This window comes from Seriola dumerili, unplaced genomic scaffold (assembly GCF_002260705.1).
Source record: "Seriola dumerili isolate Sdu_G_001 unplaced genomic scaffold, Sdu_1.0 BDQW01001124.1, whole genome shotgun sequence".
Lineage (NCBI taxonomy): Eukaryota > Metazoa > Chordata > Actinopteri > Carangiformes > Carangidae > Seriola > Seriola dumerili.
Genome location: NW_019175379.1, coordinates 4,970,987 through 4,991,576, shown reverse-complemented (window position 1 = coordinate 4,991,576; position 20,590 = coordinate 4,970,987). Strand labels below are relative to the sequence as shown.

At 41.8% G+C, this 20,590-nt stretch overlaps 2 protein-coding genes across 4 annotated transcripts in view; one reads left to right on the top strand and one right to left on the bottom strand.

The window, feature by feature from the left end:
• The window catches only part of cnksr2 (connector enhancer of kinase suppressor of Ras 2), a 51,556-nt gene extending 34,931 nt beyond the window's left edge, over positions 1-16,625 (top strand). Inside the window, exons 15-24 of one of the 3 annotated variants that reach the window (XM_022767187.1) lie at positions 1,582-1,757; positions 3,188-3,261; positions 3,397-3,468; positions 4,222-4,289; positions 4,555-4,652; positions 5,245-5,460; positions 6,384-6,525; positions 7,030-7,251; positions 8,060-8,247; positions 14,253-14,372. In XM_022767187.1, coding sequence (XP_022622908.1) covers positions 1,582-1,757; positions 3,188-3,261; positions 3,397-3,468; positions 4,222-4,289; positions 4,555-4,652; positions 5,245-5,460; positions 6,384-6,525; positions 7,030-7,251; positions 8,060-8,247; positions 14,253-14,306 — 1,310 coding nt within the window. In that variant the 3' untranslated portion in view covers positions 14,307-14,372. Of the gene's footprint in view, positions 1-1,581; positions 1,758-3,187; positions 3,262-3,396; positions 3,469-4,221; positions 4,290-4,554; positions 4,653-5,244; positions 5,461-6,383; positions 6,526-7,029; positions 7,252-8,059; positions 8,248-11,094; positions 12,121-14,252 lie in introns of those variants that run through there. The other 2 variants (XM_022767186.1, XM_022767188.1) reach the window with 2 other exon arrangements.
• Positions 16,626-17,525: 900 nt separating this feature from the next.
• On the bottom strand, positions 17,526-19,622 carry klhl34 (kelch like family member 34). Its single transcript, XM_022767249.1, has one exon. It carries the CDS (start codon positions 19,326-19,328, stop codon positions 17,526-17,528), a length of 1,803 nt encoding a protein of 600 aa, XP_022622970.1. The 5' UTR covers positions 19,329-19,622.
• Between the last annotated feature and the right edge of the window lie 968 nt (positions 19,623-20,590).

The following is a 20,590-nucleotide window of genomic DNA, read 5'->3' as shown; positions in this document are numbered from 1 at the left end:
GTTTTAACATATAGGGTTAATAATCTTTTCATACTGCACATTTAAAGAGGTTGCTGGGATAATCTAATTGTTGCACCTGATCGAAGCTTTTTGCTCATTTCATCCAATCTATATCCTGCCAGCTGGGAGTTCAGTTCAGCTCCAGTCTCTGCAACAAAAATCATTTCCTGGTCAAGAAAAAAACAAAAAGAAACAACATTTTCCTCACATGCTGTGCAGTGAGCACTGAATTAGCATTTTCACACATCATGGTTTGATGAGTTCAGACAGGACTGCGAGCGAGGCAGCTTTCAGTCTAGTTTGCTATACGATGTACCTTCAGTCCAGATGTTGAATCCAGTGATTCAGCACTTTCTTTACGTGAGAAGGGCGTCGCTATCAAGATGAAAACTACTTATGTTTAGGTCACATTTCATTACCGAGCATAAAAGGTCACTTTTTTTTTTTTTTTTTTTTTAATCATCCCTCTCACTGTGAGAGCGGTTCTTTAATTACTTTTGTAGAATTTTTCCTCTATTTCTTCAAACAATGGTTCAGATGATTGCATTTATTCATTTTCTCCCTCTTTTGTGAGGTGATTTCAGCTCCTAATTGTCCTTTTTTTTCCAACTGCCTGCTCCCTGTTTCTCTCTTTGACCAAACCTTTTATTTTTTTCCTTCCACCACACTATCGAGGATCAACATGTTGGGAGTGATTTTTTCTTTTTTTTTTTCTTTCACTGGCCTTTCACTTGTTTCACCATCTGCCGTTGTGAGAAACTCCGAAAGCTTTAGCTCCATCTGCACTCTTTCGACGACGGCGTTGTTTGTTTACAGCAATCGAACAAAACTTTGAAAATTATTGTGAAAATAAGGATTTATCGATGCTTTCAAGGTCCCATATTTTACAGTTTTCCTCCGTTTTGTTTGAAATGTTGATCCATAAGAAGATATATTTGTGCTTTTAAGAAACCGTCTCAATGTAGTTTTGCATCTCCTCCACACTTTTGCACATTTTCAGGATATATATTTTTCTCTATATCTGAATATATAACTTATTAATTGTCTGCAGAGCCTCCTCTTTTCACACTGCATGTTTCAGCTTTAGTCTCCTTGTGTGTAGCACTGTAGAAGAAAGCTCTTTCCTTTAGAGATCTACTGTGTGCTGCACTTCCCATTGCCACAGAATTAAATGGAATATTGAATTGCCTTTCCCCTTTAAAGTTGCAAGACTTTTGATACAGCACAATAAAAGTTTCTCCGTGGTCCTCAACTGGAAGCCAAGTCTCGCTAATCTCTAATGAGGAGCCTGCTAAGAAAAATGTTACAAGGCTTTTATGCCAGAAGGAAAAGCCAATTTTTATTAAACACCTCTTACCTTACTGCAGTGCAGCAGCGTTCTGTCAAATCCTCACACTGATCTCCAGCCAAGAATTATTGGTACATTAAGATGTGGCATTTTATGAATGTGTTTATTTGTACCGCGGTGAAAGACTTAAAGCCAGCACTTAAAAAGCAGCTTTAGCACTATGTTCCTGTTCTTTGTTTTCTTTCAGTTTTCTGATTTATATTCTCTGCTATTTACGTTGCATTTCGTTCCAGGGCGAGGTTTGGCCTCCCTGAGTCGGAGGCGTGTTTCCTGCAAGGCGCTCGGCAGAGGAGACTGCGAGGGCTGGTTGTGGAGAAAGAGAGATGCGAAGGGTTACTTTTCTCAGAAATGGAAGAAGTACTGGTTTGTTCTGAAGGACAACTGCCTGTACTGGTACATCAATGAGGAGGTGAGGAGGATTTCAAGTGTCAGTTTCCCAAAAACTGTGAGACATTTCATAGAGTTTAAGAAAGCAAGACTCTGAAACAAAGACAAAATGATGAAATTCGTCAAAACCTGTACTTGCTGTAACATAATGGAAGCTGTGCAAGTTTCTGAAATAGCTACGTTACTGCTCTGTGGCAAAGACAAAGGGAGAGAACACCCAGTACAAGTTACCCTGAAGTCAAACCTTGTGCTAGCACATCACACTTGAAGACTTTCACGCTGATATCATCTTAAAGTTGCATGAAGTTAAAGTTTTGTGAACTCTTTGAAATGAGTCAAACTTCTGGGAGAACTTCAGGGTCTGTATTCAATACATTTTCTTCTCTGCCATGCTCCAGTGGACTGACAGTGTCAGTCTGTCAGTCTGTCAGTCTAGCACACTGAATTATTTCCATTGAAATTTTGTACAGACACTCATTTCATCTTACTGACGTTAACGATCCCCTTACTTTTCCTCTAGCGCCACCAAGAGGTTCACGTTTGTGCTTTTTAGTGAAGTATCTCAATAACTATTGGACAGATTGCCATTAAATTTAATACACACATTTCATGACCTCTTTCATGACCTTTGGTGATCAGGTCAAAATTAGCAAGTGCTAACGTGCTAACACGCTAAACTGTGATTGATAATCATTATATCTGCTGAACATCAGCATGTTACCATTGTTATTGTGAGCCTGTTAGCATGCTGATGTTAGCCTTTAGCTTAAAGGATAGCTGTGCCTAATGCCGCATTCAAAATTAAATTGAATGTTAACACCGATCATTTTATAGGAACTGTTTGTTTGTACCTGGTAACAAACTGCTAGAATTACTGAACGCAACAAAAGTAGGTAATTTAGTCTGTTTACTAGTGTGACTAGAAGGTTAGCACTGTGCTAACCTCCTTGGAATTAATGCATTAAAACTCCCAAGTTGAAATAAAGGATTTTTTTTGCTGTTGTTCCCATTCTGCTAACATTGCATGTATGAAGCCTCACAGAGCAGCTAGCATGGCTTCACACTCTGTCTCATTTAATTCAGCACAAACACATGCTAAATAGAAAGCTATCTGCAGCCTCACACAGAATGTACTGCAAACAAACGGAGTGCAGGTTGACCCAGATGCAGGTCTCTCTGCAGACAGCCATAATGGCAAGTTTCAGGTGGATGCTTTCTGAGCGTTTGAAATGATTCACATACAAATCATGTTCATTTGGAAAGCTGTAGGAGGCTCGTGCAGCTGAATCCCTACAACGGAGGTGGAGAGTAGAAAGTTATCACGAGCCATAGAGCCACATTTATAAAAAAAATATCCCAGATTGAAATAAACTGTAATTTTCCTTTTATTTCCATCTTCTCTTTAGCTTTTTATTCATCTTTCTATTTATATGTTTAATCTCTTCTGTACAGGATGAGAAGGCAGAGGGTTTTGTCAGTCTTCCAGAGTTTAAGATCGACCGGGCCAGTGAATGTCGCAAGAAGTAGTAAGTGCATGATGAAAACCGGTCTATTGCATATTTATGTGTATTTACTTGTCTGTGTGCATGTACGGTTGATGTGCTCTTATGTGTGAATGTTTGCCTGCAAAAATAACTCCCTCTGTTCCTCCATCTCTCTAGTGCTTTCAAAGCATGTCACCCCAAGGTCAAGAGTTTCTACTTTGCAGCAGATGGAGTAGATGACATGAACAGGTAAATCAGCACGTGCTAAATGCGGACAAAGGTTATGCAGAAGGGCACACTCCCAGCTGGGTGGCAAGAGTGCAGCTTCCTGTTTACCATCCCCACAGCAAATACGCTTTGCATTTGATAATAAAAAAGGAAGCCTGTTTTTATTTGGGAAGTGATGAGTATAAAAAAATATAATTTGCAGGATATTTCCATAGAGGGTACAGTGTCGTTCAGTGCAAGAGGACTCTCCAAACGATGGTGTAATTTACACCATCTACAGGATTATAATCAAAATAAGTATCTGCCTTAACATGTTAGTTACTGTAGTTACAGAAAAGAGCAGGTTAAAACATCTAGAATAGATCATTCCACTTGCTTCCAATAAGAGAACAAATAATAAATTGGGTTGAACATCTTTTACTATTTTATGAGTGAAAAATATTTTAAAGACTTTTCGTAGTTACACACAAAATACAAAATGTTACTCAAGTAAAAGTATAAAAGCAGCAAAATGTACTTAAATTACTAAAGAAAAGTGCTAATGATGCAGAATGGTCGATTCAGATGTATTTATTTATTTATTTATTTCACTTTTCCTATTCTCATTTGAATCAAGATATTTTTCCTCAGTGCATTCAGTTGTGTTCAGTGTAATGTGGTTTCAGTCTGCAGAGTTATTCATTTCACATCCTGTTTGTTAGTTTGTGTGTGTAATACTGTAAATCCATGAATCTTAATGCCATCTCCCTTCTGGATGTTCTGTCCTTCTGTTAGATGGCTGAGTCGTCTCAACATGGCGGCTGTGGGCTACGCTGAGCGCGAGAGGATGCGCCAGGAGCAGGGTGAGGGTTCACTGAGGGACTTGCTGAAGGGCACTTCAGCAGATGGTTTCTGCACGACAGTGTCTTTAACTGCCGAACACAAACATACTCTTACTATATTCCTGCTGGACTTACAGTGTTGTTATGATGCAGTAGATTTACTTCAGTGTATTTTCTACCCCCCTGAGGTATTTTCATGATGCTTGTCAGATCTTCCTGAAGGGATTTATAGATAAACAGAAAACTATCTCGTCTTTCTGACAGTATGTGTGTGGGTTTCCTGCAGATTACTGGAGTGAGAGTGAACATGAGGATGACACCACCTCCAGCCCTAAACAGGACAGCCCCCCACCTCCATATGATACCTACCCACGGCCTCCATCAGTGAGTCACACACACACACACACAACTGTATTACACACTCATATAAAGCACGCATTGTACTTGAAATCATGCTCTGTGCTCCTCCACGGTCCATTTTAACAGTTAAAGTTATTGCCAATTAAGCCTACAGGGAGTGGAAGGGCTAAATTTGATGTAATTGTTGCTATAATTGGCCCTAGAACTGGTTGCTCTACATTAAGAGTCTTTGTCTTGAGGCATATTTTTTTTAGCCCAGGATAAAATGAAAAACTAAAACAACAACAATTATTACAGCACATTTTTAGTTCAAGTAATCAGGGACACCAGACGCAAAGGCTGATAAGTTTTTAAGATATTAATATTTGAAAATAATGGTGATAAAGAGTCTTTTTTTTGTTTGCCTTTTCCACTCTATGCTCTTCTTCTCTTTTTTCCCGTCTCTTATTTCCCCTCTCACACACTTATCCAGTCATCACCCTGCCTCCTTGGCAGTCATCTGGCTCCTCCACCGGATTAAATCCTTTCTGAAGTGTTGTCTTCACAATTGAATGACACACAGGTGATCAGTTGACGTCTGCCACGTCTTCACTCTCTCCTCTCCTCTCTCTGTCAGATGAGTGCCTACTTGGAGGGCCGAACCACTCGATTGTCTTCCACGGAGACGTCTCGTTCTCGCTCTTCCCAGGAGGACTTCCTGTGTGGCGAGCCACCCGCAGCGGCCGCAGAGCCGCAGTACCACCCTGGTCCTCTAGGAAGCACCACACACAGCGGGAGAAAACCAGGCGGCAGCAGCAGCAGCGACGTGCAGTACAGATGTGATCCTGTAGAGGTGTGTGTGTGTGTGTGTTAATGTTTGATATTAAATAAAAGGAAAAGGTGGAAGGTGGTAAACTTATTGGCTAAATAGAAGATCTTGTATGTGATGAGCAGCTGTGACACTAAATGTATGTATTGATAATTTCAGACAGCTGGTTCACTGGTCGTTCAATCTGTCTTGTCATCCGTCTTTTTTTCAAAACATATGAACAAATGCTCTGATTTTCATGAAATATGCAGTGAATATTTATGAATGAATTTTGTGTGACTAACTGTTCTTTTCTCTACATCAGACATATCGACACCCACAAAATATTTTTATTCCTTTAGAAATGATTTTAATGGCTTTTGTTGCATGGCTGCCCTGCATTTTAGCCCCCCTCGCTAGCTGTTAGCATGTTGTTTGTTCTTCCTAAACTTTTGTATTGTGGTGTGTAATGAATATTGCTGCAACTAGAGAGCCACTGTTGGACCATAAGGTTTTTTTATTTTAATTTAATTTACTTATTTTATCATTATTTACGTCTTTTTAAATGAACCAGATCTGGCAGTTTGTGACAGAGTTTGTAAAAGTCACATGAATAAAACAAAATTACACACTTAAGCTACCAGCCTTCGAACATTACCTATAGTGAAGCAAATGAGTATATGTAAATGTAAATAAAAGCAAAACTACAAACAAGTTTTTTTTGATCAGACAACAACTTTCACCAAGCTTCTTTTAGTTAGCCTGGATCACAGCGAGTGTTAGCATGTTAGCATGAAGCGTTTCAATCTTCATTTGCAAATGCAAAATAAATTGCTAGGTACAAGTAACTCAAATGTGTTGCATACACATGTATACCTGAGTATTCTCCCAAAAACCTGTTGCAGATGATCACTGATGAATAATACAAAGCTAACCTTCTGTCTGTCTCTGTTTTTTGCTTCCTGCAGTACCGCTCTAGTCCCGCGGGGGGCAGCAGTGAGACGGGGTCCCCGGGCCGCTCCTCGTCGTCTCAGAGACGTTCTTGGCAGGACCTGATTGAGACGCCGCTCACTGAGGCTGGACTGCACTATTTACAAACTGGACCTTTAGGTAATGCCACATTTAACCAGAGGCTTCATGGAGCCAACCATTTGACGACTTTTCTAATTTTTGTACAAAGTACTGAAACTGTTATTTTGATAATAAGTTGACTTAGCCCCAAACTGTGCCGCAGCTAAGCGTACAATTTTCCCCAAAAATAAATGTTGATGTTTTAAAAAACTCAACAACTTCCCTCTGTTGTGAAGTTTTTCCGGGATCCTCAAACACTCGTCTAAACATGTGCACGAAAAGATATTTAAGTAATATCTCAATTTCTGAAGTCACTCATTCTATGGATAATATACATTTGGTCAAATGTTTTGTTAGTAAAGAAAATGTTTAACACAGTGTTCCCTGCCTTGGCATAATGTTTGTTTGTAAATGTGTTGTGTTTGTTCATGCATGTACTTTGTGTATGAGTGATGCCTTGCTGATAGTTCTGTTCAGTAGTTGATTAACGACACATTAGATATAATGTCTCTGTTATTCCTTTATGTTTTCTTTATGTTACAGAGGACGCCGTCTTTGCAGAGCCTGGTCCTGGGGGTGGGACTATGACGGCCGGAGCCGTTTACACTCTTCCTGCACAGAGGAATGTCCCGTTGCCCATGGCGATGCAGAGGCTGATTCCTATGGCAACCCAGGGAGGGAAACCCCGCAGCTTCACACTGCCAAGAGACAGCAACCTACACACACTCCTCACGCCCCCTGCGAAAGAACAGCAAACGCACAACGGTGAGTTGGAGTCAGGAACATACTACATGTGCTATGAAAAACTTCAGCACATACAAGAGAGTAAAAGGGCACGATGATCGTACATTTTGTGTTGTAATGTGTGTGCGTGTGTCTGTGTGTGTGTGTGGGCTGGTGCACGTCAGGTGAAAGCAGAAAAGCAAAAATGTGTCTCGCTCTGAATGACAGCCACCAGAGACCGGGAAAAAAAAAGAGATTTTTTAAGGTGAAGACGATGACGTCAGTACATGTGCCAGAAATAAAAACGCTCTCAGGCAGACACATTTCCATTTAGATCATCATCAGTATCGAGCAGGGTAACACACACTCCATCCATACTCTAATCTAATGAGGCTAATGAGACAATGGTGCACTGGTTGCCAAGGTGAGCCCAGTGGCAGACAGGAAGAGAAGTGTCTGAATAAAATAGTAAACAAGGCAGATTTATGTAATCAGGCGACATGATAGATTTATTAGGGGAAAGAAAAGGAAAAGTTAACCAAAGATGTGAGCAGTGAAATATAACAACTATGTGAATTAGTCAGGCAGAGGAAATAAAATCATCCCCGAGGCTGAGAAATTATCCCTGAGGCTGAAAAGCAAAGACGGAACAGGATTTTATCATCATTAGTAATCTGTCTATGACTAATAGAAGTCAAGTGTTGAGGTGTGTGCTGCTGTCCTCCAGTGGTTGCACCGAGATATAACTCAATCTAATCAGATGTTTGACAGCTCCATAGCCTTTAAATCCAAGTCTTCTGAAGGAGGGTTTTAAACGTGTGACTCTCTCTCTGCCTTGGCTTTGTCGAAGGTGGCAGCGAAGGCGCGTCCCTCGGCGACCTGTTCCGAGCATGCGAGCAGGGCGGGGTGTGCCCTTTAGGTCGCGGGTCGGAGGCCAAAGGTCAGTCAGAGTTCAGGCAGTCGTTCCTGCGACGGGCCGCCGACCCTCAGCTCAATGAGCGTCTGCACCGCCTCCGCATACTCACCTCCACACTGAAGGTTGGTGTCACAGTCTAATCCCCACATGTGTACACACACAGACACATGTATCAGGATACACATAGCGTGGATACCATGCACACTTAGAGAAGATGTCAGACCAGGGCAAGTATATATTTTATTTTATTGCAAACAAATTATAATCCTTAAGATTTCTGTTTTAGTTGAACAGTGTGGTTCACTACTACGACGTGTATCTGTTTACAGTGCAGCCGAACAAACTTGCTTTAATAAAAAAAAGTCAGATTTCATGCTGCACAAATTACTCTGCAGCTCCTCACTGTGGCCGCTCCTCCTCCTTCCAATAATCTCCAATATTTAAAACTGAGCCTCTGTCAAAAAAGAAATGCAAAAAGATGATCATGTCTTGTATATATTGTTTCACAGTAAAAGCCCGCCCATGTTTCAGCAGTTGAGAAGCAACGAGGAAATGTTTAATGTTTAATCGCATAACATCTGACTCGTGGTTTGATTTCATGGAACTCTTAAGGATTATAACTCATAATTGCAGTATGTGTCACGTATCTCACACATATCTCGTATCCCACTGTCAAATCCCACAGAAACAGAGGGTGCACTTCTTCCTGTTCTTCCTTCACAAGCCCATCTTTTGTATTAAGCTTTCATATTCTAATACATCTTATTTGATGGAGCCTAATCCAATATTATTTACTTCTCCGGTGCGGACGGGGTTACAGTGAAGGCACCACACTGTGTTAAGAGGGTGAAATGGATGAAATGATACTTGGTTATTTAGAAGATACTGTCACATGTGTTGTAGGTCTGATTCACCGTTCATTTCTGACTGTGATTTACACATGCACACTCGTACACACACACACACACACACACACACACGCACACATGCTGGTAACTGTCTCTGTCTTGTTAGTTGTAGTGCTGTCATCTGTCTCAGTCTGTCTCCTCGGTTTGGTTTTGAGTCTTTTCTATCGAGCTCTGTCAAGCAGCCATCTGTGGCTTCATGCTATATAAGCAGTGGTTATGTTCCTGGCTGGGTGCCTGTGAATGGCTCATTAACTGTGGCTGTTGTTTTTTTTTTTGTTTTTATTTTATTTTTTTTGTCTCTATAGTTTGTATCTTTGTTGCTTCCTCCGTGCTCGCGGGCGGGGATGGTTTGTCGAGGGCGCGGGGTGGGGGCTTTTGTGCGTGTAGCTCTTTTCTGGGACGATCTGTGGCTTTGGCTGCCCGTGTCTGCTGGTACAGGTTGGGTGGAGGAGCTTACATGTTTTGTTCCCTGTCTGGCGTTTCTTAAAGGAATACACCAAGTTTCAGGGGGAGTTTGGATGAAACGTTTCTCTGTCAGAGACCGTGACCATACAGTAGACACCAAAGTATCCATGTGACCTCCTGGTAGACCCCGCCCCTGGTTTGCTATTTCCAAGGGGATCAGGGGACTCTGTCTCTCTGCGGCTGCTGTATTTGTGTGTTCAGGCAGTAATAACTTATCTGCACTGGTTGCTGTGGAAACGACAAAGGCATGCATATTTTCTCCGTATTTTTTCATCCATCAAAACTGAACCAAAACAATGCGCTGCAGTCTAGATAACAAGTGGAGTGTTCTCAAACTCTTTTTTTAAGCTTTAGTGAGGCAGAATTTCTCTGTAGGAGACGACGATAACGATAGAGGAGGTTCATATCTGTTTAATTACGCCATCATGGCTGACTGACTGTGCTCTGGAAGTGATATCAGCAGTGTTAAAATGGCAAAGGATTGAAATCTGTTCTAAGCAGCCAGACTAAGACTTATCGCTGTAATGTTTTCTGTTGTCACCAGTTGATTGAGACAATTTTATATCACTTAACAGTATCTCAATTTTGACATGAGTCAGTCTAAAGATGTTGAGTGACACAAAGTAGCACCTTTTATTAATCCAAAGTTTATGTTTTTTTTTAATAAATGTTACAGCTGAAATGTCAATAAGTCAGTATTGTTAATGTTTTATTTTTAGACAGTTTCAGATATTGAAGAACTTAATCTCGCAGATGGTCCTATCAACATTTAATTCTCGTGTCAATAAGAGAGGAATCGTAGTTTATGGCCTGATTAATGATCAATTAATCAAACACTAATGAAAAATCACAATTACAAATTGTCTTCAAAATATCAACTTTCAGCGAAGTTTTTCTCAAAAATTGAAACTGAACGCTGCGGCCTGACAGTGGGTCATTGATAATGAATATATTCATAAATGGGTATAAAAAATCTTAACAACAATCTAAAAAGACACACGGTAATGAGGCGTACACGAGCATGAATTCTAAATGTGAATAAGAAATTGATGAAAAGGTTCTAACAATAATTGATCACGATTGTAGTTGTAAATGTTGATAAATGGTCCAGATGCTCGGCAGCCGTTGATGTGGCATCCTGATAAATTAAAGAGCTGTATCGTCCCGGGGGAGGATAAGCACCAGCCAAAGGGATCTTTCACAATCTGGCAACAAAATTGTGAGAAATCTGGGTTGCCAGATTGACTTTATCGGTGATTAATTCACTAATAAAGGTATAATAAAGCAATTAGTAACTATTAAACCTGTATTAAAGCAGCTGCACACTCATTCTCTCCTTCTAATGTTTGAAATGACATCTTTGAAAAACCAAACAAATAATCTGCCAAGAGCAAATGGATGATCCTCGTGTCTATATTCTCATTACCTAACAAACACATTGACTGACTCTCACTCCCCTGATGCAAATCTCCCCAAACTCAGTGTATCCCCTTAAGTGTGTGTCTTGCTTTTCGTGTGTCTGCGTTTTAAAGAATAGTGGTTAAAGGAAAAAAAAAATTATTAAAAAGCCCCTCCTGTCTTTCTGCATCCCCATAGGACAGGGAGGGGGAGCTAGCGCTGATTGAAAGGCTGTTGGCCAATCCCCAGCTGTCGTCGGCTGAGTTCCAGGAGTGGAAGCGAGCCTATCAGGAGCTGTTCTCTCAGGAGCCAAACTCCACCGCCGAATCAGACCCCGGCCCCCCGCTGACCCCCTCGCTCTCTCACACGCACTCCTACATCGAGACCCACGTGTGACGTGTGAAACGCACTCTCGCCCGCACCCACCCAAACAAAAACACACACAATCGCTTTAAAGCTGCTCTCATCTCTCCTGAGTGTGGAAAGAGCTGAACAAAACCACAGCTGACGTTTTTCGACGCATCAGCGGAGGTTTCTTGCATCAGCGCAGATAGTGATGGATTGTTTCAAGAGAGGGACGTTAAGGACAACTTGATTCACATCCCGATAGCTTTCAGCAGCCACAGTGTACAAGTGCAACATGACAGCCTTCTGAGGGGAGGACGCCTCTGTGCCCTCATGTCACATCAATCCACGAGCTGATTGGTTATGCCACTCCAGCTGGCTCGGGGGCGGACGATACACTGATTCTTAAGTATTACATGTTAGCTTTTGTGCTCTGTACCTAAAATGCTCTCCACGGATATAAGGAACTGACACGACTCACTCCGGACGAGGTTGATCAGACCCCTGACGTGGACAGATGTCAGAATAGTGTCTTCATGAGCTGCATTTACACTGTATCTCATCCTGCTTGTCGTGCAAATGTTTATACCGACTGCACAGTGTCTCATAGACGGTCCAATAGCCTCAGAGTGACATACATTGTATCCCATCAAGCCTTATACTTGATGTCTATGATGATATTTTTCTGTACAGTGAGTGTTACGGCAGAACTTTTAAACTAGTCTCAGTTTTGGATCTAGTTTTAGAGACTTTTGTTTGTGCTGGTTTGGTAGAAATGCGAACTGTGCTGGGCTGGACCTGAAGCATGCACACTCGATAGGACTCATTTAAAGGAAAAACCCACCCTCAGAGCACTTTAACGCTGTTGAGTTTGCATTTAAGAGCCCATGTTGTTCTACAGTACGTGTTATTTTGATAGATAAATGTTGTTTTTTTTGTTTTGTTTTTAAGTGAAGGAATCATCACTTTACTCCACTTGAACAGTCACTATTACAGTCTTGTGTCAGGGAGTAATCGATGATGTATTCTCACAGATACCAGTCACTTAATCTTCAATATATAACCATCATTCATTCTTTTGGAGGCCTAAATATTTTCTCCATCTCATCATCATTATTGTTTCATGCCGTTTGCACCTCGTGATCATGTGACATGATCCGTATCTGCTCCACAGGGCTTTTCAGTTTACACTTGGCATTAATAAGCGATCTTATTATCTCAATTGTGCCTGCACTGTGATCAGAGGGGGAGGGGGGGGTGTGCTTGTCAACAAACAGTGCACGTGCCAGGTAAAGAGAAGCGATGCCGCTGACTTGCATGATTTTTAATTTTTAAATCACCTCTTGTGAGCGATGACTTGTTAGCCACTGCTACAGCTTTTGTCTTTCGCCCAAGAGGCAAAATTTTTTGGTTCGGAGAAAGTGATTTTTCTCTTCCGTTATGCATCAGAACACGAAGGCAAAATTCACTGTGTGTGAAAACCTACTTGGCAATAAACCTGTTTCTGACTCTGAACGTGGATGCGCTGTATGAATTGCACTGACACCTGGCTGACATCCGATCACAGTGCGAGTCAGACCAGCTTGCGTTTTCTTTTCCTCATCCAGGTACAGACTGCACGTTAATGCCAGGTGTAAATGAGTCCTGTATCTCCATAAAACCACCTCAATCTCATTTAATATTTTGCGATTACATTCCCCTATTTATCAGAGGGGTTTTTAATGTAAAATGATTCATATTTTTACCACTTTTGGAGCGCAGACGACATGTTAAGGCAGCACACACACACACACTAAAACACACACACACACACACACACACACACACACACACACACACACACACACACACACACACACACAAGAAAAGCACCTTCTAGGGGGAAGACTGGATTCTTGCCTCTGGATGTTTTTTTTTTTTTGTTTGTTTTTCTAGCTTTAATGGGCAACTTCATCCTCATCATAACACCTGAGATACAGTCACCATGGCGACTACAAGTATATGAGACAAAAACAAGTCGTAAAGGTGTCTTGGTTGCCATAGAAAAGCAACACACACACACACACACACACACAAATCCAATTAATTTTTACTTTAATTAAAGTAGAAGAGTAGAGCCTTTGTCACAAAACAACTCCTGACAGTTTCATTGATTATACTTCAACAGTGTTAAAGTCTCCACGGGTGGACTTCTCCTCAGAGAGCAATTGGCTCTCTGTACCCTGCATGCCACATAGAGAGTGTGAGGAATTATCTGCATAGGAATTGAAATATGGATCTAATAAAAATATATTAGTTTGTTATTTGTACGCTGCTGCCAAATGACTTAATACTCAGAGACACTGCACAAAACCTATGAAAGCAATCATGTACACAAATGCACACAGTACACACAATGACGAGCGCGCGCACACACACACACACACACACACACACACACACACACACACACACACAGAAACACACAGTTTGAATGCTCTTTCTATGCTGCTGCCCGTGGTTGGTTGTAGTAGCATGTCTTTGTTGTAGATAAACACAATATTCCTTTTCTGTTTTTGTGTTTGAAATCTCTAGATACAGTAGATCTCTCTTTGTAGAGTGCAAACTAAGTGTCTTGGATAATGTTCTTGAATTCTATCAGGTTTTTTTTGGACAGACTGTCGTTGAGTAACGGTTGTTTAATGTTAAAGCTATAAATTATGGTTGGGAAAAAAAAAACAAACAGTATTTATTTACGTGATAAATCTTCGTGTTCTGTCGGAAGAAGAGGGGTGGATCAATAAAGTTTGGTTATTTGGATGCAGGTGTTTTTGTGTTGTTTTTTTTGGGCGGGGGGGTTGTGGATGTCGAAGAGGAGAGGGGCTGACATGATGAGCACCGGTAACAGCTGCTGTACTGTCTGGACCTGCAGTGGGACTATTCTGATACTGGCATGACACTGTTTTGTCCGATCTGTGACAAATATAAAATTATATTATCTTTTAACTCCACTGTCCTCCCTTTGCATGTAGATGCTGCAGCTCTGCAACCAGCTAAACACACTTCCAGTGAAGACAAGTGGTTGACCTTTGCTGGAAGCGGCTGTGAAACCGTGAAAATGATATTTGGACAACAAATTTTCTGATTTATAATCATTAATATTAAAAGATTCTGTAAAACAATACGATATTATAACAAGTATAGCTATAGATTAATTGATTGAAAGAAAATGAATCAGCAACGATTTTGATAAATGTCAGACTTTGGTGTTTCCTATATCGAGTTGAATATGTTTTGGTTTAGGATTAAACATTTAATGAAGTCAGCTTGTGCTTTGGGAAACTGTGAGTAGCATTTTTCACTGTTTTCTGATGTTTTATAAACCAATCGATTGATCGACTCATCGAGAATGTTCTTGTATTACATAAGGCACCATGATTCGAGGAAGCCAAACTGCGCTAGTTGTCCAGAAATGTTAGCTAACCCAATACCATCCCCATGCAGCAACTGTCCTTATGTGGTTTTCCATAATAAACCAGCTTGTAAAGTAACCAGGTCAGAGAAAATCTTAGCAAGATATAAAGATGAAATGATATTTTGTTCAAAAGACTAAAACTGAGATAAATAAAATGAAAAACACCATAACATGTCAATTTTGCAAAGTTTTATTGGTACATATTAGTAACACAATGAATGCATTAGTTTTTAAAATATTCTCTTGTGGTTTATGATTTTGTCCTGTAGCTGTGATCACACTGAGTTCATTTGATCCATCAGAATTCATAATACATATTCATTTACTTTATGATAATTACCAATTGGAATGTTAAATTGTACAAATTTGCAAAATAAAAAAAAATGCTTTAAAATCAACAATGTTTTGATGGTAATAGGTGACTAAAATGATTTATATAATAAGTATTTTAAGTTGATTAGAAGTTGCAGTTCCTTCGTGTTACACTGGAGTTTTTTCCCCCCACATCTTTTATTAACAATAAATACTACTATGAGGCCTCCAGTTAATTTTGAATGTAATATTACCTTCAAACATAATAAACCATGTTGAATAAATGACGTTTACGCAGACAGCGCAGAATGTATTCAGGATTAAATGGAAGTGGATACAAGCACAAAAGACCATGAATAATGAATTCCAGCAGGTTACCTCGCTAATAGCCACAAATCATGCATATGATTTCCTGCTAATGTTTCATCTCCTCTGCAGCTTAAACCCACTTTGTCCATCTGGTTGTCAGTGCAGATAGAAATGGGCGAATCAAGAAAACAAGACAGAAAAAGGGTCACTCAATATCTTTGGTTTTGCTTCTATTTCTATATCTATCCTATGTTATAGAAAACTTTAAATATTCATCGCTAGTAAATAAACAGGAATGTAACATGCATGGAACTTTTATCTACAACTTCTATAAAATATTCAGCTTAGCTTTACTGTTGTTTTTATTTCAAAGAAATCCCCCCTCCACTTTCATCACCTTATCTCCTGTTTTGACTTCTTCTCTATTCCCTCTTATGTGTGATAGCCTCCTCTGCAGCCTGGCTCATCCTCGTCCTGAAATCTGTTCAAGAATTACCTTCTTCACCTCTCCTCCACTCGTTCTCCAAATCCCCTTTTATCTCTGTCCTTAGCTCCCGTTTCATTTCTCTTTTTCAGAACATTTTCACTTTCGGTCACAGGAATATCACTGTCAAACCACCAACTATCTCACTTCTCTCTAGTGGTTGCTTGTCATCTCTGGTGAGCTCAGACCTTAAGCTTATTCTACTGTTAGACTCATAATTAGCTCTCAATAACAGTATTAGTTAAATACCTAAAAGAATTTAGACGTAATGTAAATAAATCTGTCAAATCCATGTTAGCTATCTGACCTGGACATGCACTCAACAAAAATTAAAAACAAAAATACAATAAAAATGCCCCTCAGCCTGTGTCATTTTGTAAGTCTTGACGTGTTTTTCTTGAATGAATGGTTCAACATCGTGGGAACAACTTATTTGAGTTCTTGCCAACATTTACAAGATAGTATTATAAGATAATCTTCTGTAGAAAACATTCTGTACACTAGCTAGAACCATTCAGGAGATAGTTAGCTAGCTTAGCATATAAAGGCTGGAAACAAGGGGGAAATGGTTAGCCTGGCTGCATCCAAAGGTCAGAAAAGCAGTCTATAAGTAATAAAACTCACTAATTAACATTTTATATCTTGTTTTGTTTATATGTTAAAAGAAAGTGTAGAACAACATGTTGTTTTGTGGTAGCTTAAACTATTGCAGTAGTTTAAGCTAACAAACCTGGTTTTAGCCTTTCTTTTAGCTTTATGTTTAACAAAAATCCATGAGAGTGATATTGATCCTCTCATCTAACTTTTGCTTAAAAAGTAAATGTTTTTCCCAAAATGTCGTGTATTAGTAGTAGAGTTAGCTTAGCATAAAGTCTGGTAAGGGTTAGCCTAGCATAAACACTAGTAAGGGAGACAGCTCACCAATAAAGATGGTGTATGTGATTTGTGTAATCCATACAAAAACCTAAGTGACCGGTCACCGGTTGGAGTTTGTGTGCTTTATGTTAAGCTAAGCTAACTGTCTCCTGGTTGTAGCTTCAAATTTAATGCACAGTAATGTCATCTAACTATACTATTTCTAACTTGTATCTGTGGTGGAAAAAAATTCACCTACCAGCACCTTTTAATACTTTACTTTATCTCTTGTTTGTTCTGTCTGTACAAAAACAGAGGTGCAAAAATGCCAAGTTGTGATTTTACAGGAGATTATGTGTTTTATGCTAAGCTAAGATAACACTCCTGGTTCTAGCTTCGTGCAGGCATGAGAGTAGCGTCAATCTTTTTCTCGGCAAGAAAATGTCAAACTAATGATGCACACCTGCTCTCCTCTAATGAGACAGGACTGCAAACAGCTTGAAATATACAGTGGGTAGGAAAGTAGAGCTGTCAAAGCTGGAGTGGGTGAACATTTCATCTCTGACAACCCAGTTTCATTCCCCAACCCAGGCCACAAAGCTCTCTACTGATGAGGAATACTCTTCTTTTCTAGTTGTTTCTTTTATGACTGAAACCCAGTAGTTCTAGTTTCCTATGTTCAACTGTTGAGCAACCTCGACATACAAAAATTGAGAGTCCAATTTTCTGATATTTTCACGTCATTATTTTTAACGCGTGCGCTTTATTCGCAGCATTTTAAGATTAATTTGCAGCTACTTGTAATTGTAAGAGCTTCAATAGGCACCGGATCACATAATTTGTGAAATATTTTCTCTCATTGTTTACACTCTAGTCAGGCAGGGGTAGCAGTGTGCACTCAGTGCCAGTGAGAGGTCTGGGGAGCTGGCAGATCTCTCTCCAGCGGTCTTTTTTTGTGTCGTACTCCAACACACTCTTCATGATCACCTCCTGTCCGTCGCTCCACCTTCTCCCTCCGAATACCAGCAGATTCCCAGACGGCGTTGACACCATCCCGTAGTTGAAGGAGCCAATGAGAAGCGGTCTGAGGCGTGCCCAGTGGTCTGACTGCGAATCGTATCGTTCTATATCGCAGAAAGGTTCATACATCCCCAGTAGGGCGTAGATGTAGCCGTGGGCGGTTGCCAAGCGATGACTGAACCTGGCGATAGACATGGACGCCCTCTTTTCCCAGACTCTACTTTTGAGGTCCCACTGCAGGAACTCTCTGCTGCTCTCCCTGTTTTCATCCTGGTTATCACCATGGTTACTGCCATGGACGCTGCCCTGGTTGCCCGGGAGACCACCTGACACATAGATGCTGTTGTCAAGCACGGTAGATGCGTGGCCGTAAAGAGGGCGAGGCATCGTTGCTCCTCTCCTCCACGCCCGTGTGGTCATGTCATAAAACTCAACAGAGGCTACTGAGGTGTGTGTGTCGGTGTCCTGTCGTGTGTGTTGTCCCCCGGTGACATAAATAACATCATCCACCACGCAGCAGGTGAACTGCGCCCGCCTCTCCAACATGGACTCCACCTGCTCCCAGCAGTCGAAGCGAGGATCGTACCGCCACACCTGGTTGGTTGTTGCTGTGGTGACTGACTTTTTCCCATCCTCGTCTCCCTCTTTCACTTCCTCCCCTCCGATCACAAAGAGGAAACCTCCCACTGAGCACACGCAGTGATTTCTCAGTCGCAGCGGGAGACAGGAACTCAGAGATGAAAACTTCTTGCTTCTTGGATCAAACGCCAACACCTGCTGTTCTGGCCAATCAGCGCTGGACCCCCCACCCACGAGCAGCACACGATTGGGCGAGGCTCTGAGTGTCGACTGCTTGCTCTGTCTGATTGGCTTAGCTGAACCCATCCTGTGATACTCCAAGGCTCGAGTCAGCTGACTTCTGATCAAAGGCGTGGCCATGGCTCTGTGGTTAAGGTTGGTGAGATCAGAAGCGCTGACCAATCCGAAGCGCAGACGACTCAGCAGAAGATTTGATTTCAGCAGTGGGAGGGGTCCGTTGTCATCCAGCCAATCCAGAGCCAGCTTTATGAGCTCCACCTCCTTGACGCCAGGTAACTCGTCAGCGTCAAGCACCGCCATCAGTGATTGGATATTCAGCTCGAGGAGATCATCCCTGCTTTCCTGCAGCAACGTCCCCATCTCCATAGCGACGGTTTGATTGGCAGCCTCAAGTGCATTTGATAGTGCATGGCGATCGGCCAGGTTAGCATAGCAGCAGCAGTTCTCAGCGGTTAAACCATCAATCATGAAGCGCTCACATATTGACACCGCCGGCTCCACTTGCAGGTACCTGGCTGCTTCCAGGACGACATGAATCGTGGAGGGTGATACGCTGAGCCAGCCTGAATACAGGAAATCCAGAATAGCATCTAAACCCTCAGGTGTTAGCGCCGGGAGGCTAATGGAGCCCGCTAATCTCTCTGCGGTGGTCTCTCCAAACAGAGCCCAAAAATACTCGCTGGAGCTGGCCAAAAGGGCGCGATGACAGGGGAAGGATACGCCGCCGGCCTCCAGGACAACATCACACATCTTAGTCTCAGAGCGAAGACGCTGGAAGCCGGAGAGGAGTCCGGTTCTGTGGGAGGAACTGTATAGGCACGAGTAGCTATCCATCCAAAAAAGAGGAGGCAAAGAAAGGAGGTGAGGGAACAGAAGTTCGAAGGCGGGAAAGAGAGGATGAGTAGCAAGTTACAGAAAGAGCTTAGTCAGGAGGGTGCAAGGAAGCAGCAGTGAGAGGGAAACCTCAGGAAATTAAGAGGAAGACACAAAAGCAAAAAAGCAGAGAGTGTAGTCAAAAAAGATGTACTATAGAGAATCATTAGACACTAGCAGAAGGATAATGAGATGTTAAAAGCAAGAGGCAGGAAATGAGAGGAAAAGAAAGGAGCGATAAGTAGAAAAGAGTAAAGTGCGTGTCCTTAGTCGAGCTCTCTCCATCTGTGTTTTTGTCCTGCTCTGTCTGCAGCGGCGAGCATGTGACACCATGATAGGAAGGTTAACAACTGCCAATCCTGTGACCCCACCCCCGCCCGCTTCTGGCCCCTTAGACATGGTCCGTCCCGAAGTCTCCTGTCTCTTTCTGTGATATCCCGGCTCTGTTTGCTTTGTGTTTGTCTGCTGCCCTTTTCTCTCAGTCCGGGAGGGAGTATCACCCAAATTCATGCATCCAACATGCCCCCCATCCCTTGCAAGCCAGCAGATGCATGGATAAACACATTGAACACACACACACACACACACACACACACACACACACACACACACACACACACAGAGCGAGTAAAGGGAGCCTGGCAGGGGTTTAGTGTCTATCCCGGCAGATGAACTCATCGGTAAATACAGCTGCTATAGTCTGTGACCAAGATTCCAGGGCACGTTGGCACGGCACCTATCTGTGCCCTCATCGCCATGGTGACAGGAATAGAAACACAGACACAGCTCAGAGGATTCAGCGTAGGTACACAAACTCGCCGAAGTTTTGCCAAGCTGTCAAATATTTTACAAGTGTCAGGAGTAGCACATAGCGTTTGGCATTAGAGTAAGCTGTGACCTTTTGGGGAGGCATTTAACCTCATAATGACCGGCCTTAAAAATCACGCCGGTGGATGTCATGCTATTATTTTCATGCAGACAGACGAGGGGATGGAGATTTATTTACAGTGTCAGGCTACAAGTTGTCCGGTGTGTTTACAGTTGCCAACTGCTGTCACACATGCACATCAATGTGGAAACATTGCTTTGTCGCGCACTTGCAAGTTCTTGCCGCATTCTCCGCAAAGTACTTTTTGCAGGAGAGTTATGATCATCGTCTCTGAATAGGCGCTGGCTCACACTCACGATTTATGTGTGTGTGTGTGTGGGTGTGTTTGTTTTAT